General features: G+C 36.6%; 3 protein-coding genes and 1 long non-coding RNA gene across 4 annotated transcripts; 3 read left to right on the top strand and 1 right to left on the bottom strand.

The window, feature by feature from the left end:
• The first annotated feature begins 36 nt into the window (after positions 1 to 36).
• LOC125279585 lies at positions 37 to 3,142 on the top strand. The gene is made up of 3 exons (XR_007187410.1): positions 37 to 241; positions 2,717 to 2,864; positions 3,001 to 3,142. It is a non-coding gene; the product is annotated as an uncharacterized LOC125279585 (long non-coding RNA).
• LOC125279584 (chymotrypsin-like elastase family member 2A) lies at positions 2,413 to 5,037 on the bottom strand. Its single transcript, XM_048209430.1, has 8 exons — positions 4,935 to 5,037; positions 4,697 to 4,785; positions 4,438 to 4,535; positions 4,203 to 4,325; positions 3,224 to 3,360; positions 2,994 to 3,139; positions 2,704 to 2,856; positions 2,413 to 2,595 (listed from the first exon to the last, which is right to left on the bottom strand). The coding sequence occupies exons 1-8, from the start codon at positions 4,969 to 4,971 to the stop codon at positions 2,578 to 2,580; spliced, it is 801 nt and encodes a 266-aa protein (XP_048065387.1). The 5' UTR covers positions 4,972 to 5,037; the 3' UTR covers positions 2,413 to 2,577.
• Positions 5,038 to 5,900: 863 nt separating this feature from the next.
• On the top strand, positions 5,901 to 12,813 carry LOC125279582 (chymotrypsin-like elastase family member 2A). The gene is made up of 8 exons (XM_048209428.1): positions 5,901 to 6,000; positions 6,969 to 7,057; positions 7,168 to 7,265; positions 7,882 to 8,007; positions 9,634 to 9,770; positions 9,864 to 10,015; positions 10,743 to 10,895; positions 12,684 to 12,813. Exons 1-8 carry the CDS (start codon positions 5,964 to 5,966, stop codon positions 12,699 to 12,701), a joined length of 810 nt encoding a protein of 269 aa, XP_048065385.1. The 5' UTR covers positions 5,901 to 5,963; the 3' UTR covers positions 12,702 to 12,813.
• A 1,868-nt stretch (positions 12,814 to 14,681) lies between these two features.
• Positions 14,682 to 17,780, top strand: ela2l (elastase 2 like). Its single transcript, XM_048209429.1, has 8 exons — positions 14,682 to 14,821; positions 15,032 to 15,120; positions 15,879 to 15,976; positions 16,137 to 16,259; positions 16,356 to 16,492; positions 16,638 to 16,783; positions 17,417 to 17,569; positions 17,692 to 17,780. Exons 1-8 carry the CDS (start codon positions 14,785 to 14,787, stop codon positions 17,707 to 17,709), a joined length of 801 nt encoding a protein of 266 aa, XP_048065386.1. The 5' UTR covers positions 14,682 to 14,784; the 3' UTR covers positions 17,710 to 17,780.
• Positions 17,781 to 23,553: the final 5,773 nt, after the last annotated feature.

The following is a 23,553-nucleotide window of genomic DNA, read 5'->3' as shown; positions in this document are numbered from 1 at the left end:
ATACTGTAGATTGCAATGATTGTCTTGACAACTCACCAGTATGAGTTTTCATCTGAATTCGTCCAAACTGTGTACGATCCTGCTGCTCATGGGTATATTAGGCTACTTGCTGCCTCTGACTAGGTTGTGTACGAGTGTCATGGTAACGTCAAGGGCCGTGGAGCCCCGCCTTCAACACAGCGAGCAGTCAGTTCTCTCTGGGCGAGCAGACGTCAATCTTCTACCCACCAATCTTCTGCAGGTTGTCAAAATAAATTATAGTATTTTTGTATTTAAGTCCTATAACGTATATATATATATTATGCACTTATTATTTTATTTCTGAATCTCGTTTTATGCTAACATTACTTTTATTGGCTTTTAGGTTGGTTCGACCTGTTTAAGGAATTTCTGTCAGACTAACGTTCATTTCACGAGTTCACACTTACAAATAATCAGATAGTAAATAGCGTTTTGCTATCTCCCTGCGCCAGATTCCAAGGGAGATTTGTTGCTGAACATTGTCTCTTTGTATGTCAAGAGGGCCGAAACTCTGATATGTTTCCCATTTGTTGAATTATATGCTCCACCTCATCAAACGTTGTCCTCCAAATGCCGACAGGATGCTTCCAAGTTTTCCCTATGATGAAACAACGTTGTCAGAGCATAGTCAACTGGCACATTACTGTCGATTACAGTCAGCCAAAGAAATTATGGCATTTATTGTGTTATCCCGTGTGCGGGAAATTGTTTCTTCTTGTTGTTTCTTGTTTCTTAAATCACCTTCTCCTTTCCACATCAGTGACATACGTCTGCACTTGACTTGCCAGGTAATAGCCAATCAGAGAGCTTGTTACACTCATCTCGCATTTACTTCGGGTGCGTCTCAATCAGCTCCCTAGTTCAGTAGTCAGGGCACTGATCAGGGAATCAGCCACATTAATTTTCATGATATACTGATTCACGACCTAGGGAGCTGATTGAGACGCAGGGCTCGTTTCCCCAGCGCGCAAGGCCCAAAGTGTCATTGAAATGCTAAATGGAGAGGCTAAAAAGAGTAGCTAAATGGTTAAGCAAATCGAATAGCTAATAGAAAAAGGAAAAACAGCGGGTAAATGCAAATGGTTAATTGAATTGCCCTTTTTAATGGATGATTAGAACCTATATTTGTAATTCAATTTCTGAATCCAATTAATTATTTCTCTTTTTAAAGGGTTAGTTCACCCAAAAATGAAAATTCTGTCATTTATTACTTACCCTCATGCCATTCCACACCCGTAAAACCTTCGTTAACCTTCGGAACACAAATTAAGATATTTTAGTTGAAATCCGATGGCTCCGTGAGGCCTCCATAGGGAGCAATGCCACTTCCTCTCAAATCTCTTCCTCTCAAATGAATCAGTGTATCGAATCATGATTCAGATCGCGTGTCAAACTGCCAACGGCTGAAATCACGTGACTTTGGCGCTCCGAACAGCAGATTCGATACACTGATTCATTTGTGCTCCGAATCTTCCTGAAGCAGTGTTTTGAAATCGGAGATCACTAAATAAGTCGTTATTTTGTTTTGTTTTCTGGCGCTCCAAAAATATTCTCGTCGCTTTATAATATTAATATTGAACCACTGTACTCGCATGAACCGATTTAAATATGTTTTTAGTACCTTTATGGATCTTGAGAGAGGAAGTGTCATTGCCAATGCTCCCTATGAAGGCCTCACTGAGCCATTTTTGGGTGAACTAACCCCTTAAATTGCATTCTCAAATACAGTTTGAAATTCCACTATTTATTTATGAATTCATAAATGTATTTTTAAATGATGTATTTATTGAGTGTTTTATGTTGTTTTAGTAAATCCATTTTTAATTTGAACCATTTATTGATGATTAATATTTAATTTATAAATTACTTTTATTGCCCATTAAAAAATAAAATAATGAATTACTTTGCAATTTAATCTATTTATTTTTAGATTAATTAATTAATTTGTAAACACATTTACTAATGCAAATTTCTATTGTACAATTAGTTATTAATTAATGATATGCTGTATTACTATTTCTGTGACACTTGTGGTCCTCCATATGCAACCAGGGATCGGTGCTTCTATATTAATGTTATTCACCTATCTTTCCCCTCTGATTTTAGGAATAATTTATGGGTAGGATTAGGTTTAGGGGTAGGAATTGGGTTAAGACTTAATTTTCAGACAGGAATGTTCTAGGATCAACAAAATGTTGATCCAGGAACATGTCTTACTCGGCAAAATCACAGTGACCTGCTCGAACTATGGTTTCCTCCGCAGTTCTAACGTTATAATCAGCTAACCTTGACCCACAGCACATTTAGCTGATGAATTATCTAAATTAGACATTTTAGTTTGAAACATGTATTGATTAGGCCAATAATAACATAACCACAACAAGAAGAGGATTACAGTAAATAATGCTTTTTAATGTTTTTTTTACTTAAAGCCAAGAGTCAAAAGAAAGAGTTTTTTAAGAGAAATTTATTGATTCCACATTTCGTTGTTGTTGATGATGATGATGATGATGATGATGATGATTTTGAAGTACACTACTTCACACCTTCCACACTTTAATAAGAGGTCATCACCTGAAAAATAAGAGGCCAGTTTAAATATCGAATATGTCTTAAATTTATGTCAACAAAAAGATGGTGTGTGCTCAGAAAAAGACCAACAGTTTTGTAAAGTGTACTCACTTTATTGATCCAGGAAATGTAGCCAGACACACGGGTGAAGACGGAGGGCTTCTTGGAGTAGTTGCAGCCCAAGCTGGAGCCAAAACTCACAATGCCGTGAACATCCCAGGTGCCGTCACTTCTCTGGCAGTTCAGAGGGCCACCAGAATCACCCTGCACCAGTGAGTAAGATTACATCATTTGGGTGCATGTTCACACATGCTGGTTATTAATAATGAAAATAAAAATTTACACACTCATTATAGGGACAATGACAAACACTATAAATAAAACTTGTGGATCAAACCCACATTGCAGCTGGACACAACTCCATCTCCTCCAGCGCACACCATGAGGTTGGTCACGAGGCTGCCCCACCAGTCAGACCTAGTGCAGGTAGCGTAGTCCACAACAGGGAGCAGAGCCTGCTGCAGGATATCAGCAATGGGACCATTAGCTGAAGAAAGAAAAAGCAAAAAGGTTTTGCTTTGTTTTTTTGCTTGAAAATAAGTAAATAGCATTGCAGTGGAAACGCACTTACTCCAGAGGCGTCCCCATCCAGTGACATAACAGGAGTAGTTGTGAGGCAGGATGCTGCCAGAATCAGGCAGGCAAGCAGGTGAGATCTTGTCGGTGAAAGTCACTGAAGTCGACAGCTTGATCAGGGCAATGTCATTGCTGAGAAACACACAAATGCATCAAAAACACTCTTAGATTAGATGTCTAAACCCCTACACTACCAGTCAAAAGTTTTTTTGAATTACTTAGATTTTTTTAATGTTGAAAGAAGTCTCTTATGCTCACCAAGGATGCATTTATTTGATCAAAAATACAGTAAAAACAGTAATATTGTGAAATATTATTACAAATTAAAATGTATTTTATCATTTGAATTTTTTCTAAAATTATTATTCCTGTGATGGCAAAGTTGAATTTTCAGTGTCATTATTCCACATGATCCTTCAGAAATCAATCTAATATGCTGATTTGGTGCTCAAGAAACATTTCTTAGTATTATCAATATTGAAAACAGTTTTTGCTGCTTAATTTTTTTGTGGAAACTGTGATGCACTACCATTCAAAGTTTGGGGTAAGAAATAAATGAATACTTTTATTAAGCAAGAACATATTACATTTATCAAAAGTGACAGTTAAAACATTTATAAAGTTCTGAAAGATTTTAAATAAATGCTGTTCTTTTGAAGAAACCTGAAAAAATGTATAACAAAAATATTAATCAGCAAAAACAATTTTAAATAATAAGAACCATTATTAATAAATGAGTACCAATAATAACTGAACACCAGCTTTGCCATCACAGGAATAAGTTACATGTTAAAATATATTAAAAGATAAAAAATTATTTTAATAATCTCAGTTATTTTAAATATCTCACAATATTACAGTTTTTATTGTATTGTTGCTAAATTAAATGCAGCCTTTGTGAGCATAAGAGACTCAAAAATGTAAAAAAAAACTTTTGACAGTAGTATACATTAAAACTGATGAGGAAGACCAACCGGATATTATAGGAGTCCCAGTTCTCATGCACGATAATCCTGGAAGGAGAGATGGCGAGAGAGCCGGACTCACTGCTGAGGGCCAGGTTGTGCTTGCCCAGGTAGACTCTGTAAGTTCGGCTGCTGCTTGGCAAAAGTTTAAGACATAGTTTTAGTCCATCTCACATTCATTGCATCCCTTTTATGCCAAAGAGAACAGTGCAGAATATGTTTCATGACAGAAGGAGCAATGTACCCAATGCAGTGAGCAGCAGTCAAGACCCAGTCCTTGGCGATCAGGATGGCACCACAGGTGTGATAAAAGTTGGAGCCACTCTGGTACTGGAAAGACACCTGAAATATTGAGGAGGTAAAGAGTGTTGAGCTGGAGCTCTTTTCAGTGCATTTAGTTATACATTCAAAATTATTTTAAAAATAGCATTGCTGTGTTTGTAATTACTATTTGATGGCAGAGTGTTTTAGGATGAGATTAATGAACTATAGCTTTCACAAACCTGCCATGGCCAGCTGTTTGGTTTAGCATCAGTTCCACCCACCACCCTTGAGACAAGAGGTTTATAGGTGGGCTGCCCACATCCGTAGGCTGTTTCAGGACAACACAAATGATAAATTACACGTCTGCTCTGGTTCTATAGCTGCAGCGCATGTGAATGTGAAAGGTATCCCTTCTCATTCCGATGCTTAGGAACCAAAGAGAATTTCTGAACACTTGTAGACAAATGATCATCTTACCGCCAGCAATGAACAGAGCCAAGATCAACAATTTCATGATGCCTGATTGGAGTGGCTACAAGCAAATACCCATCACTTATATACAGTAACCAGGGTTGCCAAGTCCGTGGTTTTCCTGCAGGATTGGGCTATTTTTAATCTGACGCCACAGGTTGATTTTTTTTTTCCCCCAGTGGGTTAAAAGTTTATTTGACTGAAATGCTTGTATTGAGATATTTTACCCATTTTACACTTCTAACAATGATACATCTGTGCTATATATGATGAGTTTTGCGAGGAAGGGCACACAGTGACTGTAAACTATGTATTTTAGGTATGGGAGTGGCATATTTTGAGTTTTGATATTTGGGATAGGATCATTGGACTAGTGTTTGGCTACTTTTGATTGGCCATTAGACTAGTTTTTTATGCAGACCTGGCAACCTTGACAGCAACTAACCTGGACAGCACTACAGGCAGTTACAATTCCGGTAGCAATGCACCGATAGCTTTCCCAGTATCATTTAGCCTTGTAGATAAACATCCCAAAATATCAGTTATCTTACAGGTTTTATAAATGCAGCCTGTGAAATGCACAGATGACATGCTGATATGAACAGTAATCCTTTGCCAAAGCCAGATGGCCTTTGTGCTTCACAAACACTGCATATTTAAGGTGTTTTTTTTTTGTTGTTGTTTGTTTGTTTTTTGGGGGGATTTAACTATTAATATACATTTGTGACAAAAACTGTCATGTCTTTTGGATTGGGTCTTGATTGAAAAACAGTACTTGAAGTATACATGCAACTGGTGGAAGTAAAAGGAAGAGAAAAAAAACTATAAAAAGATTGTTCTGCAGTCAAACTAAATGTGAAAACAAACCTTCAACATGTTAATCAACAGCAAAATTACTTTTAACTGATTAGATTATACCCTGTGACATATTAAGTTCAAGGTACAACAGAAAACAACTTTTTCTGACTAGTTTTTCTCTAAAGCAACCATTTGACTCAAAAGACGAATTGAGTGTGAATTGACCACTATATAAACATGAAGTTTGTGCTCTTGGCTGTTCTGGTTGTTGGAGGTAAGAAGTCTTGAAGACTGATAATATAGTCTGATTAATATTTTTATTTTATTATAGTAACCATATGGAGAGTAGTATAATTATTAATTATCATAAAATGTATATGGGTCAATGACAAAGAGTGCATGAAAGGGAATCTTTTTAAAGGAGATTTTAAACTAAAATCTAATGTAGAACATGTGTCAAGTTCTTAGAAATGCACTCATTGTATTCATTCTTTGGTCCCACTTTATATTAGGTGGCCTTAACTTCTATGTACTTACATTAAAAAAAAATACAATGTACTTATTGTGTTCATTTTGTATTGCAAAACACTTTTGCTGCTATTGAGGTGGATACGGGTAATGTTAGGGACAGGTTTGGTGGTATGGGCAGGTTTAAGGGTGGGTTAAGGTGTAAGGGTCAACAGTATAAATGTAATTACAGATGTAATTACATGCAGGTATTTTTAAAAATATAAGTACAATGTAAAAACATGTATTTACACAATAAGTGCATTGTATCAAATGATTAATTTAAATATAAGTACATAAGGCCACCTAATATATAAAGTGGGACCCTTTTTTTAAAATGTTTAAATTGAATGACTCATGGTGCAAAATTATATTTTTCTATGTAAAATGTATTTTTACAAATATAATGAACTATTTTTTTTCTTTACTATATCAGGACAATTGCATCACCCTTCAATTTTTTTTACTTTGTAACCCCCTTCCCCTGAAGAAAAAAAAAATAGAATTTTAATACTGAAATGTTTTTTTTTTTTTTTAATGCTAATTATAGTAAATGTGAATTTCTTTTTTTCTTTTTTCTTTTTTTTAAATAAATTTGTATGTAGGGCAGAGCATCCATTTTTAGGGGTTTTGGGCTTAGCATATATAGTATTTTTTAACAAAAAATTTTTTTTTATTGTTTTTATAACAAACACATGACAGAGGACCACACAAAAATGATATTTTTTACCTCAGTTAATGGATGTGGGCTGCCTACCTACCCTCCTGTTCTGACGAGGGTAGTGGGGGGTAAGGATGCACGTCCACACAGCTGGCCTTGGCAGGTAGATGCATATATCTTTATTTCAATGACATCACTTAAAATATTGTACAATAAACTTAATATTTGCCCACTTACAAACAAAAGGAATTCTTGTTATTTTATTATACCCAGATCTCCCTCCAGTACAGGAGTGGTAGTAGCTGGTACCACACTTGTGGAGGCAGCCTTATTTCCAATGAGTGGGTCTTAACTGCTGCTCACTGCATCAGGTAAGTATTGCTTTGTGGGCCAGAGTCGTCATATTTTGTCTGATGCAAGGCAGAGGAATAGGTTGAGAATCTTAAAAGCCAGCCCTAGTTAAAAATAAAATAGCATTATATGGTATTCTTTGAAGTGACTTGTAAGTGCCATGTAAATATAATAATATATGAATATGGTAATCATTTAGTATCATGGTATATCCCAAAGTACCACACTTTTAGAAAAAAAGGTTCAGTGAGGTTCTTCTTGACTCAATTTTAAAGAACACTTTATGCCAAAAATGTTCTATATAAAATGTCTTAAATGTTTCCATAACACATTCATGTTTAATAGGTTATTTCATTTTTTCTACTGATAATGTATGTTTATATGCTGTTTAATTCATAAAATTGAATTAAATTAATTAAATCTAAATCCATAAAATGATCCCATGATGAGGACCCCTAAAAGGTTCTATATAAGAAGCGCCTGACAGAACCCTTTAAGGTTCTTTATAGAAAAGTGTGGTTATCACTTGATGATACCATTACTACACAGTGGTATCACCACAGTACTTTTTATAAGTGAATTTTTCATACTTGGAGTGTTTCTGGACTGTTTTTTTTTTCTTTTGTGGCCTTTCAGCAGTGGCAGAAGTTACAGAATGTATCTGGGAAAACATTACACGACGGAGAACGAGAGTGGATCTGTCGCCATCTCCCCTAGCAAGATCATTATCCATTATGGCTGGGATTCTTCTAACACTTTACGGTATGGCCAAAGAGAATTTTAAACAGAAATTAATCAGGGATGTAGAAATCATTTAACCAGGGGGGTGCTGAGTTACAGCATTTTATAAAAATGCTTAATGAAGAAATTACAGAGCCCTTGCCTGGAAAATCCAGCCTCACCACTGTACCAGCGGATGAGTCTGGTCGGCCATTGAATCAATTCGATTTCTAGGGCGGAGCAAATCCGAGCAAACAGAAAGCGGAGTAAACCAATCAGAGAAGGGCGGATATGACGTTATCAAAGCGACAAGAGAGTCAACAGCGAAAAGTAAATAATGAATGTGTTTTTGGTCATTTAAAACTGAATTCACGGCTGAACAGAACAAACTCTCAGGTCTCCCGTGCGCAATCTTTGTTGATATTGAAGGGACTTTCGCCGCACTAGAGTGACGCTGTTTGCGTCACTGAAATAAACGAATCCGATTGCACGGTACGGTTTGGAGTTGACTCGAATCGCGACGGAGGGCGGACTGACCAGACTGATATATCTTGTAGAAGAGATATCAGTCTGACCTTGCCAGGCAAACAGAGCCCTGCACATGACATGTGGGGAAAAATATGTATATCGTGGCCATGAATTACTAATATGTTTGCACATTCACAAGTAAATCGTGTGCAAAAAAAAAAGTTCCCTTGTTTTACTAACCCACGTAGAAGGCGACATTCTCAGGACCTTGCGCAACGTTCCCAAAGTGCTATAAAGGAACTTCTAAGCAACGTTAGAGAACTTTTAGACAATGTTCCGCAAGGTCATGAGAATGTCGACTTCTACATGAGTGCTTTATAGAAAATAATAAATTTTGAAGTCACTGTTATGGAGGTGAGCGTTTGCTTTAGATGGGCTCTTGATTCTTGACATTTTAACATTAGATTTTCTCTGGCTCTTTTAACTGTGTTTCCAAAACATGCGTGTTACAAAAAGTGTAGGAAAAATGAATTTCTCATACACCTGTGTAATGAATAATTAGACTCACCTGTGGTTGAATTCTTGTTAATTTAGACATTTGTATTCTAAAATTTAGCTTTGCTCCAGAGAGATGTAAAGTGCGAAGGCCACAACATGACAACAACACTGACCAGTCCACATTTGCATTTTTTTATTGCCAAAAATAAAATTACAATATAAAACATAAAGAGAATCCAAATAACAAAGCAGAAATACACAAAAAATAAAATGAAGGAAATGAAAACCACAGCTTATATATCAGGGTCTTCTGATAAATTTAATTTCTTAAACTAAAAAATAAAAACTATAAAATTTCCCTAAAGAAATATTATACAATAAAAACTGAAAGTGTACATTTGCGTTTGAGCCTTCAATCTCGATATTCAGCCACTGAATTGAACATCTGCATTTACACATACACAATTGTACAATCAGGTTTTATTGTTTAACCATAAAATAACATTCCCAGAATTTTGCAGGGAGGATTTTTTTGTAATAACCTAAAGAATGTAAATATATTTGCAACATGACAATGGGAATCAATTATTTTTATTAAAAGTGAGCGGGATACATCCTCCTACTGTACTTTATTCAACACCAGTGTCTTGAACACTTGTGCAGTGAATGTACTTATTTATCCTCATTTTTATGTCATGATAGTAATGACATCGCCCTGATCAAACTGCAGAGTCCTGTCACCCAAAGTGACACTATCATGCCTGCATGTCTCCCCACGGATGGGTATATTCTGCCTCACAATGCTCTCTGCTATGTCACTGGTTGGGGACATCAGTACAGTAAGTAATTATAATGATTATAAATAAATGTTCATAAACTGTTTTTTAGACTTTTCTCAGTATTTCTTCTCACCCATTTTTTACAATATCAAGAATTTGTCGTTGGCCCCACTACTGGTGCACTGCAGCAGGCTCTGCTGCCTGTGGTGGATTACGCCACTTGCTCTAGGCCAGACTGGTGGGGCTCTCGGGTCACAGAAAAAATGATCTGCGCTGGTGGAGATGGTGTTGCTGCTGGATGTAATGTAAGGAAATACTACCGACTAAATGTTTTGAGAATGTGAATTATGAAAGTGGCTTATGTCTAATATTTAACCATTGATTACAATTAAAGTGTACAAGCGTGCATTCAAAATTAGACCAATATTCTCATGTTTCAACACTGAATTTTTTTTTTCGAAAGGAGAGAGTTTGATCTAGGGCCATCCCAAGCATGGGGCGGGGCCCAGTGCTAGTTAGAGGAAGCGAGGCCCCCCCCTCGCCCCATAAAACACAGGCCCTGGTGTGGTCACACCAGTTGCACCGCCCTAAGGAAAGCCCTGGTTGAATCAATGTTTTAGTTCAATCAAAGGAGTCCTCTGATGATCATTTTGAATCATACTTGTATTGTCTAAAGGCCGTTGACAGCAAGAACGATAACTATATTAGCATCCACACCAATGCACGATATTGTTCTTTTTATTATAAGCATGCTGCAATTCTGTATCTGTGACTCATAATGGATTGTGATTGGCTGTCAATGTTTTTATCGTTTATCAGTTGGGAAGAAAAACGTGATTCCAACGATACCATTTCCCTGTGCCGTTATCGTTATAGTTGTAGTATGGACTCTACATTTAGAACTATTTTTAAAACTGTATCTTTATCGTTGTTGTTAAAGTTGTCGTCCTTCGTGTGAACGTAATGACGTATTGTTTTACTTTGCATTGACAAATGAATAAATGTAAACTCTGACCCTCTTTCACAACACAGGGTGACTCTGGAGGCCCCCTGAATTGTGCGGGTAGTGATGGCACTTGGGAAGTCCATGGTGTTTTGTCCTTTAGTTCTGGCCTGATCTGCAACTATGTCCAGAAGCCCAACATTTTCACTCGTGTGAGTGCCTACATTGACTGGATCAGCAAGGTTAGTGGTTTATGTCAGCAAACAACAAATTAAATGTGCAATATGTAAGAATTTTGCAGTAAAATATCCAAAAACCACTAGGCCAGTGTTATATGTTCACTTCAGTACTTACAACATCCCAAAAGTTTGCAACTATTCGTAAGTCTTGAGAAAATTGCCATTTTAACCAAGGCTCTGGGACGTGTGAGGAATCGTCTGTCAATTGCATCATACCTGTGTTACCATCTAGCGTAGCGTCAGTTCTGGCAGGTCACGTCAGTCAAGCTTGCATCAGCTGACTCCCAGGTGACTTGTGTCTACCTATAGGAATACGACGCCTATCACGGCATCTATATATAAGCTCCTCAGTATTATCAGCAGCTATTGCATTCTCAGGAGCAAATTACCCTCCTCCATCCCCAGCTCCTCCTCTCTTCAGTCAGGATTGGCCTTATTATTCCCCTAATCAGACTAATTCTCAAATATGTCTTCCTTAAATTATGACATTCAATGATATCTGCATATGTTGGTCCTGTTCTGTTTACCCTAAGGGGGTTTATTGCTGCTCTCCCTGCACTTATCCATGCTAGGCTGCATGGATGCGCAGGGAGTTCTTGCCCAGAACAGAACCATACCGCCAATACAAACTCTATGCATTATCTATCATATTTGACTATAGTGGTCCTGACAGAACTCGGTTTCCGGTTTTATTTTGTAGAAACCATGGAAACACCAAAGACGCTTTAATATATTACATGTTTTAATAGGCAAGGGAACAACGGTTTTGATATGTTTATAAACAGGAAACTAATTGTTATATAGGTCAACACATTTAGTATTATTGTTTAAATCTAATTTTCTTGATTTTCTTTTTGTGAATACCATGCTTTACAATGCCTCAGAGAATAACTTTTATGAAAAACTTTTATTTTGTGAAGTAGCTAACATAGCATAATCAGGTGCAGCTTATTTTTAGCAACAATACAGAATTTTCTCCATCATACAATATGTTTTAAAATTAATTGCATGCCATTTATCAACACAAGCCGTCCAGCATTTAATATGATATACTAAAATCAATCTACCTTACTGCAGTGTGCAACAAATGTCTCACAGCAGCCACCAAGCGAACGCACAGAGTAACATTATAACATTTTTAACACACTCAAATGTATCTAATATGATAAACAGAGCTGCGTTACCTCATACTCATGACCGGAAAAGCGGAAGCAGTGCCGGCGACTGTGGCATAATAAAAGTTCCGCTGCTAGCTGCGTGTGTTGCACAATCGCTCCAATGGCCTCGTTCAGCTCCCACAACACTCAGTCCTGCTCTACTTCATACCACAGTAATGTTAATAATCGCATCCATGAACATGATTTCTTCCCAAGTCCTATCCCAGTTCTTTTCCACTGGTCGTTGAGGTGAAGACCACATGTCCCAAGATTCCACTCTCAAACTTGGTGTCATCAAGCTACGCCTTTGTTTTGAATAGGCCTCTAGCGACCTCTAGCGGACACAAAATATTACATATTGCATGTTTAACAGGGTTCCTACACAGTTTGGAAAAGTCTGGAATTTGATTTGAGTAATTTTCAGGTCTGGGTAATTATGAAAAAAAAATGTTTCCAGACTATTGCCCTTAAAATATTTTCATTGCAAAGGTTTAGTGATCATTTAATGATTGTCAAACACGACTGAATGAATTCAAGGTGCACATTTTCATGTAAAGAAACCCTGAATTAAGCTTCATGTCCTTTTGTTATTATGGAAACAAATACTATTTTTTCTATTTCTAATCTCTTACAGAGCATGGCCAGCTACTAAAGAGCAAACAGAATTTTGTATCATTCATGGCTTGAACAATAAAATTATCCAAAAAAAAAAAAAGTTTTTATTCAGCTTAACATCATAGATACTCTGTTTAAATGCATTTGCCCTGTATGATTTAGTGTGTGTGTGTGTGTGTGTGTGTGTGTGTGTGTGTGTGTGTGTGTGTGTGTGTGTGTGTTTGTTTCTCATTATTTTCATTCAGAATTCATAAAACTGATTGTTGTTGTGAGGTCTTATAGCTTATTGGCATTTCCATTACAGCCCAGTAAGCAGCAGTTTTTTTGGTGGTTTTTTTTTTGGAGAGAGTCACATTCCTCAGGATCCTCAAGACAACTTTGTGTCAAGTCACATTTTAGAAACTTAGATATTGATATAAATACTGCTAAATAAATTAAATGTTCACTCAGCAATTTACTATAACTATCAAAATATAAATACATATTTCAAGGACAATGACAGAGACTAGATTATAAATAACAAATGTGCATTAAACCCACATTCCATCTTCAAACTCAATCTTCACTGGCACACACCAGACTGCCCCACAAATCTGACCTAGTGTAGACAGCACTTGGGGAGAGATAGACAAAAAGACTGTGACCTCTGAGACAAAATGGGTTTTTTTTGTTTAAAAATAAGACACATTTTGTTTAACGCACATGTACATGATTCCAAACAACCAATAACTTTAGGTATATATACACGACAATGATGTACTAAAAATTTAAAAATGATAAAAGTTTTTCCTTGTTTTTTGCATACAAATGACATTGTTGTCAAAACTGTGCCCGTTCACAAAGATCCACAAAACAACTAAAAACGCTGTATTATGGATGCCAGGCCAGTAGTTGGTGATGTCACTTTGCAAAGAAACACTATGCACTGAACACGTAATACTCATGCAAATGACAAAATCATTTTTTTTTATTTGCATTTTTGGACGATATGGAGACATGTAAATGGCCACTTTGACACAATCTATGTTTCTAACATTTCTCATTTACTTCTCATACTAATGTTGAGTTTAATTAGACATATCAAATATCTCATATATATATATAGAGAGAGAGAGAGAGAAAACATGTGCAAATATCAGATTCAGACATGCACAACGAAGATAGAAACAGACCCACTGCTGTACTTCTTACACTTTATTTAACTCTGGTTTAATATTTTCATATTTACCAAAGAACAAGAACTCTCATTTAGAGTAGAGTTTAGAAGAAAGAAATAGTCAACTTACCACCAGCAATAAGCAAAGCCAAGATTACAAGTTTCATGATGCCTGATTACAGTCTACTACACCATTTATAAAACTAACCTGGGGAATGTTTCACAAAAGCATCATTAGCCAACTGGGGTTGCAATCTTCGTTGAACTCTGTTGGTAACAATGGATCTTGTGACCATAGTTGGCTTTGGGAAATGCACCACATCACTACAGACCAGTTACAACTCATGTAGCAGTCCACCAACAATATTGTCAATACCATTTAACCTTGTAGAAAAACATCCCAAAATATCAGTTATCTTCTGGCACTGTATGTATGTGGCCTGTGAAATGCACAGATGACATGCTGACATGAACAATAACATCATGTGCACAAAGTGACAAAAAAAATGTTGATTTTTTTTTTTGTTGAATCTTGTGAGTGGAAATTAGCTATTAACAAGAATTTGTGACAAAAATAGAGGCCTGTATAAATAAAATGTACAGAATATAATGTCTTTTTTGATTTGGGCTTCAGTTAAATACATTTATCCAAAGTACTGGTGCAAATAAAAGTGGGAAACTGTGTAAAAGGTGATTCTATAATGAAATTAATTGTGAGAACATAACAAATGTTCAACGTGTTAATCAACAGCAAAAAATTACTTTAAATGATTAGATTATTCCCTGTGAAATACATATCAAGGTCAAAGTGTACCAAGTGGTGCTATTTTATTTGTTTTTCCTAAAGCAGTCAAGGACATTTGTTCCAAACGTTTGCTTAACTTTGGTCATACATTACGTTGAAAGTGAACTGGCCAGTATATAAGGCACAGTAGAGAGGGCAAACGTTGAAGATAGAACCACGATGAAGTTTCTGGTCTTGGCTGTTCTGGTTGTTGGAGGTAAGAAACCTTTAAAGACTGATATACTAATTTAAGGTCTGGTTCTTCATTTTCATTCAAATGATTAAAACTTTATATTTTTTACATTTTATTTATTTATTGATTTATTTATTGATAATATTTTAAAAAGTTTTAACAAATATATTTCTTTTAAAATGCCTAATAATTATTGTTATTTAAAAAAGCATGATGTGTTATATTTGACCTCAGCTTACGGATGTGGGCTGCCCACCTACCCTCCTATTGTGTCGAGGGTTGTGGGGGGTGTGGATGTCCGCCCTAACAGCTGGCCCTGGCAGGTAAATGCACATTCCATTCATTTTTTAAATGGAAAAGTTTATTGAACCTTTAGACAAAACATTTTAAAAAAATCTAAAAACAAAAAAAGGTTGCAATTTTGTTTTTTTATTGTCATATTTGAAAATGCAAAACAAAGTCAGCACATTGTTGCTCCCACCATATATATAATAATTATTATTATTATTTATTTTTATTATTATTATTATTATTAAAGCTCACCAGAATAGCATAATATGACGTTTTGAGCAAATCAGCTCTTAATTATATGAGACATCAAGCATCAGGCTTTTTATGGCTCATATGTTATGATACTGGGGATTATGAAGCTCATACTGGAGGAATAAAAATTTTATTAAGAGGCTTGTCACTTGTCACTCTCTATATAGGTGATATTTAAATGCTTAGGTTCATGATAAAATCTTTGTAGTTTTTATTGTGGGGGGTCATTTATTGTTTCAATGTCAGATGTTTCATTTGACATTGAAACATTGACAATGATGATTGAGAGATGAACATATATATATATATATTTAGAATTATACTAAAAGGCCTTTTGCTTACTAAAAAAGTATAAACTATCAATCAGACAACAGAAGGCATATAGTAGATTGTGTCCAACATGTTTTTCAGCAAAGTTTTGATCATGTTGATCATTTAGAGGCCTTAGAAATTTGAAGCGTTCATATAAATTTTCATATATATAAAATACAAAAGGACACAAGGAAGTCAACTGACCCCTGCTCTGTTCTTCATCCAGATCTCCCTCCAGTACAGGAGTGGTAGTAGCTGGTACCACACTTGTGGAGGCAGCCTTATTTCCAATGAGTGGGTTCTGACTGCTGCTCACTGCATCAGGTTAGTCTGAAGGCTGAGGATTTTAAAAAAGTACTATTTTAATATTACTATACAATTTAGTTACATGGCATATATATCAAAGTACCATGGTATTACTTACCATTTGATAGCACTTGTAAATGTTTCTGAAATGCTTTGTCTTTCTCTTGTGGCCTTGCAGCAGTAGCAGAACTTACAGGGTGTATCTGGGAAAACATAACCTGAAGGAGGAGGAGAACGGATCTCTCGCCATCTCCACCAGCAAGATCATTGTCCATGAGGGCTGGAATTCCTTCACTATCCGGTACAGGGGCTAAAAGACTCCTCATGAAGAACAGAGATTCGTATTGTAAACACTTGTGCAATGAAATTTAGTTTTAATATTGTCTCTGGACCACAGTAATGACATCGCCCTGATCAAACTGGAGAGTCCTGTCACCGCTAGTGACAAGATCACACCTGGATGTCTTCCTGCGAATGGCCTTGTTCTGCCCCACAATGCTCCCTGCTACGTCACTGGATGGGGACGTCTCTACAGTAAGTAATGCTGATGGATATGGATCAAGTTGTGATTTCGAACTCAACCGACTGAGACAAGCAACACGATCACAGAAAATTTCCACATTTTAGACATTTTTTCTTCTGTTCTTCTCATCCAACTTTTTTCATTGTTAATTATTAGCCAATGGACCCCTTGCTGATATCCTGCAGCAGGCTCTCCTGCCTGTGGTGGATTACGCCACCTGCTCTAAGTCTGACTGGTGGGGCTCTCAGGTCACACAAAACATGGTCTGTGCCGGTGGAGATGGTGTTGTTGCTGGATGTAATGTAAGGAGATACTACTGCCTCACATATCAAAAAATGAGACTTGTAATCTTTAAGTACAAATAACTTGAATTTGCATACAATAATAGGCTGGAATACACTATGTGAAATCTGAACAGATTTTAAAATGCTAGGTATCATGCACTTGACAACTTTGTAAAGAGAAAAACTGGGCATCATACTTTAACACTGAGGATCACATCCTATAGTCATGCAGAAACATGCACCTCCTGGCTAGGAGACAAATAGCAGATAAAACAATATGTGTTCTGAAATCGGATCAAGATATCCAATATGTTTTGATATCCTCCGCCCGGATGGAATCAGTCTGAAGAAAAAAATAACAATCTGAGCTTTTACCCATCATACACTACACGATTGTCTATTAAATCTGTTGACTCAAACCTGCAGACTGGCTCTGATTTTCAGCAACTATCATCAACGCGTCCAGACAAAATCTGGGCTAAAATCTGAGCAAAAGTTGTATAGTGTATTCCAGCCTTTCATGTCATATAAAAAGTGAAAGACATGACGAAATGTTTAATAAATGTAAAGGATATTTTCATCAAAAGACAAAAACTATGATGGAAACAACAACAATAGGCTAAATAAAACTGCCTCTGTCACACAACCCAGGGCGACTCTGGTGGCCCCCTGAATTGTGCTGGTAGCGATGGCGCTTGGGAGGTCCATGGTATTGTGAGCTTTGGTTCAGGCCTGAGCTGCAACTATTCCAAGAAGCCCACCGTTTTCACTCGTGTGAGTGGCTACATTGACTGGATCAGCAAGGTAAGTGTTTTATATTAACAAATATGCTAAATAAACTGCAAATGTCATTTTGGGTAGTGTTTGTTATTATGGAAAATACTGTGATACTATTGAAAATCTTTTCCCTTTCTAATCTCTTACAGAACATGGCCAGCTATTAAAGATCAAACAGAAAAATGGGTTTTGTATCATCAATGCCTTGAACAATAAAAATATTATACAACACATAAAAGTTGTGTAAATGTATTTGCACTATACATTAATTTATTTTTTCATTATTTACAACATTATAAATATAAGATTGAAATGCTCTTGTGACACATGATTTAGTAATCTTTGTGCAAAGTTGTTAGTGGTATTAGTTAAAATTATGAGATCTCGTAGCTCAGTAAGCCAATTTTAATTTTAAGTCACAGTTGATGTTTGTTAGTGTTTTGCAAATGTTCCTCTGGCATTTCCAGTCTCTCACTTTAAAATTAAATACATCAGATTCAGAATACAAATATCCACTGCTTTGGTTGGTATTTGTAACCAAGTGGTTGTAAGAAGTTACCAAAGGCATTTTATTGGAACTGACCGTATTTATTGAATTTATAAATTCATGAATTTGAGTGCAAAAGAATAAAACAGTCCAAAACAGCTATGGGACATGTGGCATAGTCTCAGTATAAAATGTTATTAAACATACTTTTTCATGTGTATGTATAGCCTACATACAATAACATCTTGATGTATTATTGAAAACAATGACTGAGATACATATATTCAATAATAGTAAACTACCAAAAGTGCCAATGTGCAGGTTTGTTGTCATGCAGAGAGGACACACAATCAAGTCTTAATATCTAATTTTAGTGGTACACTTACATGAATATGTGAAAACAAATTCTTCTTACATCATTAATAGTCACAGAAAACAATACAGAAACACTATTTTTGCCACAAACATTGCTTTAATTGATTTAGGACATTTTGAGCACCCTCTACATTTATCATAGATACCATGACAATATTCTGGATTTTTGAAGAGGATTTTTTGAAGACTCAGTTGAACATGATAAATCAGATGTTCGTCTTGATCTGCTGAAACCTTCACTCGCTTATGAGGTCAAAATGGAGAGGCTGATCACAGAAGGTGCATGAGGCCATAGCCGGTCCATTCAGCTGTAGTCCAACCTCCTGCCAGACATCCAACAGTTTCTCTGTCCAACATAAAATATTATTACAAATACAGTTGCAAGAAAAAGTTTGTGAACTACTTGCAGAATCTGTGAAAATGTGAAAAATAATAATAATAATAATAAGATCATACAAAATGCATGTTGTTTTTTTATTTAGTACTGTCCTGAGTAAGATATTTTACATAAAAGATGTTTACATATAATTCACAAGACAAAAAAATTGTTGAATTTATTAAAATGTACCCTTTCCAACAATGACTGTATGATTTTGAGATCCATCTGATCACACTGATGACAATTGAGGGACTCAAACACAACTATTAAAAAAGGCTTAAACATTCAATGATGCTCCAGAAGGAAACACTATGCATTAGCCAGGGGGTGAAAACTTTTGAACAGGATGAAGAAGTCCACATTTTTTTTTATTTTGTTTAAATATCTGTTGTTGTTGTTTTTTTTTTCATTTAGTACTGCTCTTCGGAAGCAACAGAAGATACTTTCATGTTTCCCAGAAGACAGAAGTACAATTCACCTTGATCTTCAAATTCAAAAGGTTTTCACCCCCCGGCTCTTAATGCATTGTGTTTCCTTCTGGAGCATCAGTGAATGTTTGAACCTTTTTTAATAGTTGTGTCCCTCAGTTGTCCTCAGTGTGACAAGATAGATCTCAAAATCATACAGTCACTGCTGGAAAGGGTTCAAATATGCAAAAGATGCTGGAAAAGATGCTCAGTTTAACTGCTCAGAACAAACAAGGGACTCATGAACAACCATCACAAAACAAAAAAACAGCCATAGATCATCCAGGTAACAACACACAGTATTAAGAATCAATGGTTCACATACTTTTGAACAGGGTAATTTTAATAAATTCAGCTATTTTTTGTCTTGTGAATTATATGTAAACATCTTTTATGTAAAATATCTTAACCAGGACAGTGCTAAATATAAAATAACATGCATTTTGTATGATCTCTCTTATTGTGTCAAAATTTTTCACATTTTCACAGATTCTGCTAGGGGTTCACAAACTTTCAAGTGGCACTGTAAACATAATCGGTGTAAAATGTAACCAGATCTCATTTTCTCAACTTCCCTATAACAATGGCAAATTTTGTGTAACAAATTAAACTAAAATCAAAATGTTGCAGAGACCTGTTTGAAAACTAAACTGCTAAGGACATCACAAAAAGCTACTAAAAGACATAACAAAACAACTACACAGCTACTGCCTTTAAATAAAGCAACATGCAGCAAAACGTCAATGTTTCTGGATCATCACTGCCTGAAGCACAGGCTCTACTCTCCAGCACAATGGTAACCTCACAAAACTCAGATACCAGAAACAGAACGTTAAAAACTAACAGATCTCTCGAGATCTCTGCATCTTCACTTATTACAAACCACTCTGACTTTGTTTCTTTCATACAAATCTTCTTAATAAGCTGTTGATGTTTTATCAAAATGTATGAATGTCACCGTTACAGAGATAAGCGCTTGCTTTAGTTGGTCTCCTAACCCTTGATATTTTGACTTTACTTTATTAGGATATTAACTGAATGTTCCCACACAGTCCTTTGTTGGTCATTTAATAATATTTTTGATATGTGTTTAGGGTGATGTTCCATTTTGGTTATTTTATGGTCAATCAAGAATGTTACAGAGAAAACATTTGGGAAGTTGACAGAATGTCCTGTAGTAATAGTCCCCTAAGCATTCCCAAAACGTTCTGAATGTTCCCACCAAATCTTAAAATAACTCCACATCGTGACTGTCTGTGAATGTACTGGGAACGTTACTACACAATGTCCTTAACACCAGTGGGGACGTTCTAAGAATGTTCTGGGAACATAAAATTTCTAGCGGGGTAACGTGTCACCTAGTAACGTTCCCAGAATTTTCAGAGACGGTCATGATGTGGATCTAATTTAAGGTTTGGGGAACGTTCAGGACATGTTGGGAATGTTTAGGGGACTGTTACTATAGGACATTCTGATAACTTCCCAAATGTCCTCTTTGTAACATTCTTTTTCTGACCATGAAATAACCAAAAGAGAACATCCCCCAAAGTCATATAAGTAACCTTAAACTGCAGCACTTTCATTACCTAAAGAGGACGATTTAGGAACATCCCGAATGTTCTGTAAAGGTTCTGAATTTTCATCACCTTTAGAGAACTTTTAGGGGACGTTGCGCAAGGTCACGAGAATGTCGCCTTCTACGTGGGAGTCTGCTTTCATTGTCAGTCAAATTTTCATTTGTTTACTTAGGAGATCTCAATATGGTATGTTTTGTTCTTTTACAAGATTTTAATGACAGTTGGTTTTGTTCCATTTTGAGATTTCAATGAACTGTTCCTTTACAATATTTAAATAAAGGCCGTTTTTTCCATTATGAAATTTCAATGGCTTTGTTTCTTAACAACATTTCAATAACGGTCGGTTTGGTGGGTTACGAAATCTCAATGACGGTCAGTTTTGATTTCAATGATAGTTGGTTTTGGTGGGTCACGAGAGCTCAGTGATGGTAAATTTTGGTGGGTTACAAGATCTCAATGACTTTCAGTTTTGCTGGGTTATGAGATTTCATCAATGGTAGGTTTTGGTGGGTTATGAGATTTCAAAGATGGTCAACTTTTTTTCTTTAGGATTTTTCAATGACGGTCAGTTTTTGTGGGTTACGAGATCTCAATGACAATCGGTTTTGGGCGGGTCACGAGATCTCAGTGATGGTAGGTTTTGGTAGGTTATGAGATCTCAGTGACGGTGATTTTCAATGTCAGACTTTTTTTCGTTATGAGTTTTCAAAGACGGTCGATTTTATTTCATTACAAGTTTCCAATGACATTTGGTTTTGGTGGGTCACAAAATCTCAGTGACAGTCGGTTTTGGTAGTCATGAGATATCAGTGATGGTAAGTTTTGGTGGGTCACGAGATCTCAGTGATGGTAGGTTTTGATCCCGTTATGAGATTTTAGCGATGGTAGGTTTTGGTGGGTTATGAGATTTCAGAGATGGTTTACTTTTTTCTTTAAGATTTTTCAGTGACGGTCAGTTTTTGCGGGTTACGAGATCTCAATGACGTTTGGTTTTGGTGGGTCATGATATCTCAGTGATGGTAGGTTTTGGTGGGTTACGAGATCTCAATGACAGTCAGTTTTTGTGGGTCAAGAGATCTCAGTGATGGTAGGTTTTGGTGGGTTACAAGATCTCAATGACGGTCGGTTTTGGTGGGTCATGATATCTCAGTGATGGTAGGTTTTGGTGGGTTACGAGATCTCAATGACAGTCGGTTTTTGTGGGTCAAGAGATCTCAGTGATGGTAGGTTTTTGGTGGGTTACAAGATCTCAATGACGGTCAGTTTTGGTGGGTCAAGAGATCTCAGTGATGGTAGGTTTTGGTGGGTTATGAGATCTCAATGACAGTGATTTTCAATGTCAGACTTTTTTTCGTTATGAGTTTTCAAAGACGGTCGATTTTATTTCATTACAAGTTTCCAATGACATTTGGTTTTGGTGGGTCACGAGATCTCAGTGACAGTCAGTTTTGGTAGTCATGAGATATCAGTGATGATAAGTTTTGGTGGGTCACGAGATCTCAGTGATGGTAGGTTTTGATCCCGTTATGAGATTTTTGCGATGGTAGGTTTTGGTGGGTTATGAGATTTCAAAGATGGTTGACTTTTTTCTTTAAGATTTTTCAATGACGGTCAGTTTTTGCGGGTTACGAGATCTCAATGACGTTTGGTTTTGGTGGGTCATGATATCTCAGTTATGGTAGGTTTTGGTGGGTTACGAGATCTCAATGACAGTCGGTTTTGTATCGTTACAAGTTTCGTTACAAGTTTTATGAGTTTTCAAAGACGGTCGGTTTTGTTTCATTACAAGTTTTCAATGACGTTTGGTTTTGGTGGGTCACGAGATCTCAGTGATGGAAGGTTTTGGTGGGTCACAAGATCTCAACGACTGTCGGTTTAGGTAGGTCATGATATCTCAGTGATGGTAGGTTTTGGTGGGTTACGAGATCCCAACGACTGTCGGTTTTGGTGGGTCATGAGATTTCAATGATGGTAGGTTTTGTTGGGTTACGAGATGTCAATGACGTTTGGTTTTGGTGGGTCGTGAGATCTCGGTGATGGTAGGTTTTGGTGGGTTACAAGATCTCAATGACAGTCGGTTTTGGTAGTCATGAGATCTCAGTGATGATAGGTTTTGGTGGGTCACGAGATCTTAATGACAGTCGGTTTTGGCAGTCATGAGATCTCAGTGATGGTAGGTTTTGGTGGGTCACGATATCTCAGTGATGGTAGGTTTTGCTGGGTTACGAGATCTCAATGACAGTTGGTTTTGGTAGTCATGAGATCTCAGTGATGATAGGTTTTGGTGGGTCACGAGATCTTAATGACAGTCGGTTTTGGCAGTCATGAGATCTCAGTGATGGTAGGTTTTGGTGGGTCACGATATCTCAGTGATGGTAGGTTTTGATCCCGTTACGAGATTTCAAAGATGGTCAACTTTTTTCTTTACGATATTTCAATGACGTTCAGTTTTGGCGGGTTACGAGATCTCAGAGATGACAGGTTTTGTCGGGTTACAAGATCTCAATGACATTTGGTTTTGGTGGGTCATGATATCACAGTGATGGTAGGTTTTGGTGGGTTACGAGATCTCAATGACAGTGGGTTTTGGTGGGTAACAAGATCTCAGTGATGGTAGGTTTTGGTGAGTTACGAGATATCAATGACAGTCAGTTTTGCTGGTCATGAGATTTCAGTGATGGTAGGTTTTGGTGGGTCATGAGATCTCAATGACAGTCGGTTTTGGT

This window comes from Megalobrama amblycephala, linkage group LG12 (assembly GCF_018812025.1).
Source record: "Megalobrama amblycephala isolate DHTTF-2021 linkage group LG12, ASM1881202v1, whole genome shotgun sequence".
Lineage (NCBI taxonomy): Eukaryota > Metazoa > Chordata > Actinopteri > Cypriniformes > Xenocyprididae > Megalobrama > Megalobrama amblycephala.
This window is presented reverse-complemented; position numbering and strand designations above follow the sequence as displayed.

Coding starts and splice junctions, on each gene's coding strand:
- LOC125279584 (XM_048209430.1), bottom strand. CDS start 4,971: ATGAAATTGTTGATCTTGGCTCTGTTCATTGCTGGCG. Junction 3,361..4,202: donor TGGGACTCCTATAATATCCG/GTTGGTCTTCCT, acceptor TGTGTTTCTCAG/CAATGACATTGCCCTGATCA. Junction 2,857..2,993: donor GAGTTGTGTCCAGCTGCAAT/GTGGGTTTGATC, acceptor TCACTGGTGCAG/GGTGATTCTGGTGGCCCTCT.
- ela2l (XM_048209429.1), top strand. CDS start 14,785: ATGAAGTTTCTGGTCTTGGCTGTTCTGGTTGTTGGAG. Junction 16,260..16,355: donor TGGAATTCCTTCACTATCCG/GTACAGGGGCTA, acceptor TCTGGACCACAG/TAATGACATCGCCCTGATCA. Junction 16,493..16,637: donor TGGATGGGGACGTCTCTACA/GTAAGTAATGCT, acceptor GTTAATTATTAG/CCAATGGACCCCTTGCTGAT.
- LOC125279582 (XM_048209428.1), top strand. CDS start 5,964: ATGAAGTTTGTGCTCTTGGCTGTTCTGGTTGTTGGAG. Junction 7,266..7,881: donor ACTGCTGCTCACTGCATCAG/GTAAGTATTGCT, acceptor GTGGCCTTTCAG/CAGTGGCAGAAGTTACAGAA. Junction 10,016..10,742: donor GTGTTGCTGCTGGATGTAAT/GTAAGGAAATAC, acceptor TTCACAACACAG/GGTGACTCTGGAGGCCCCCT.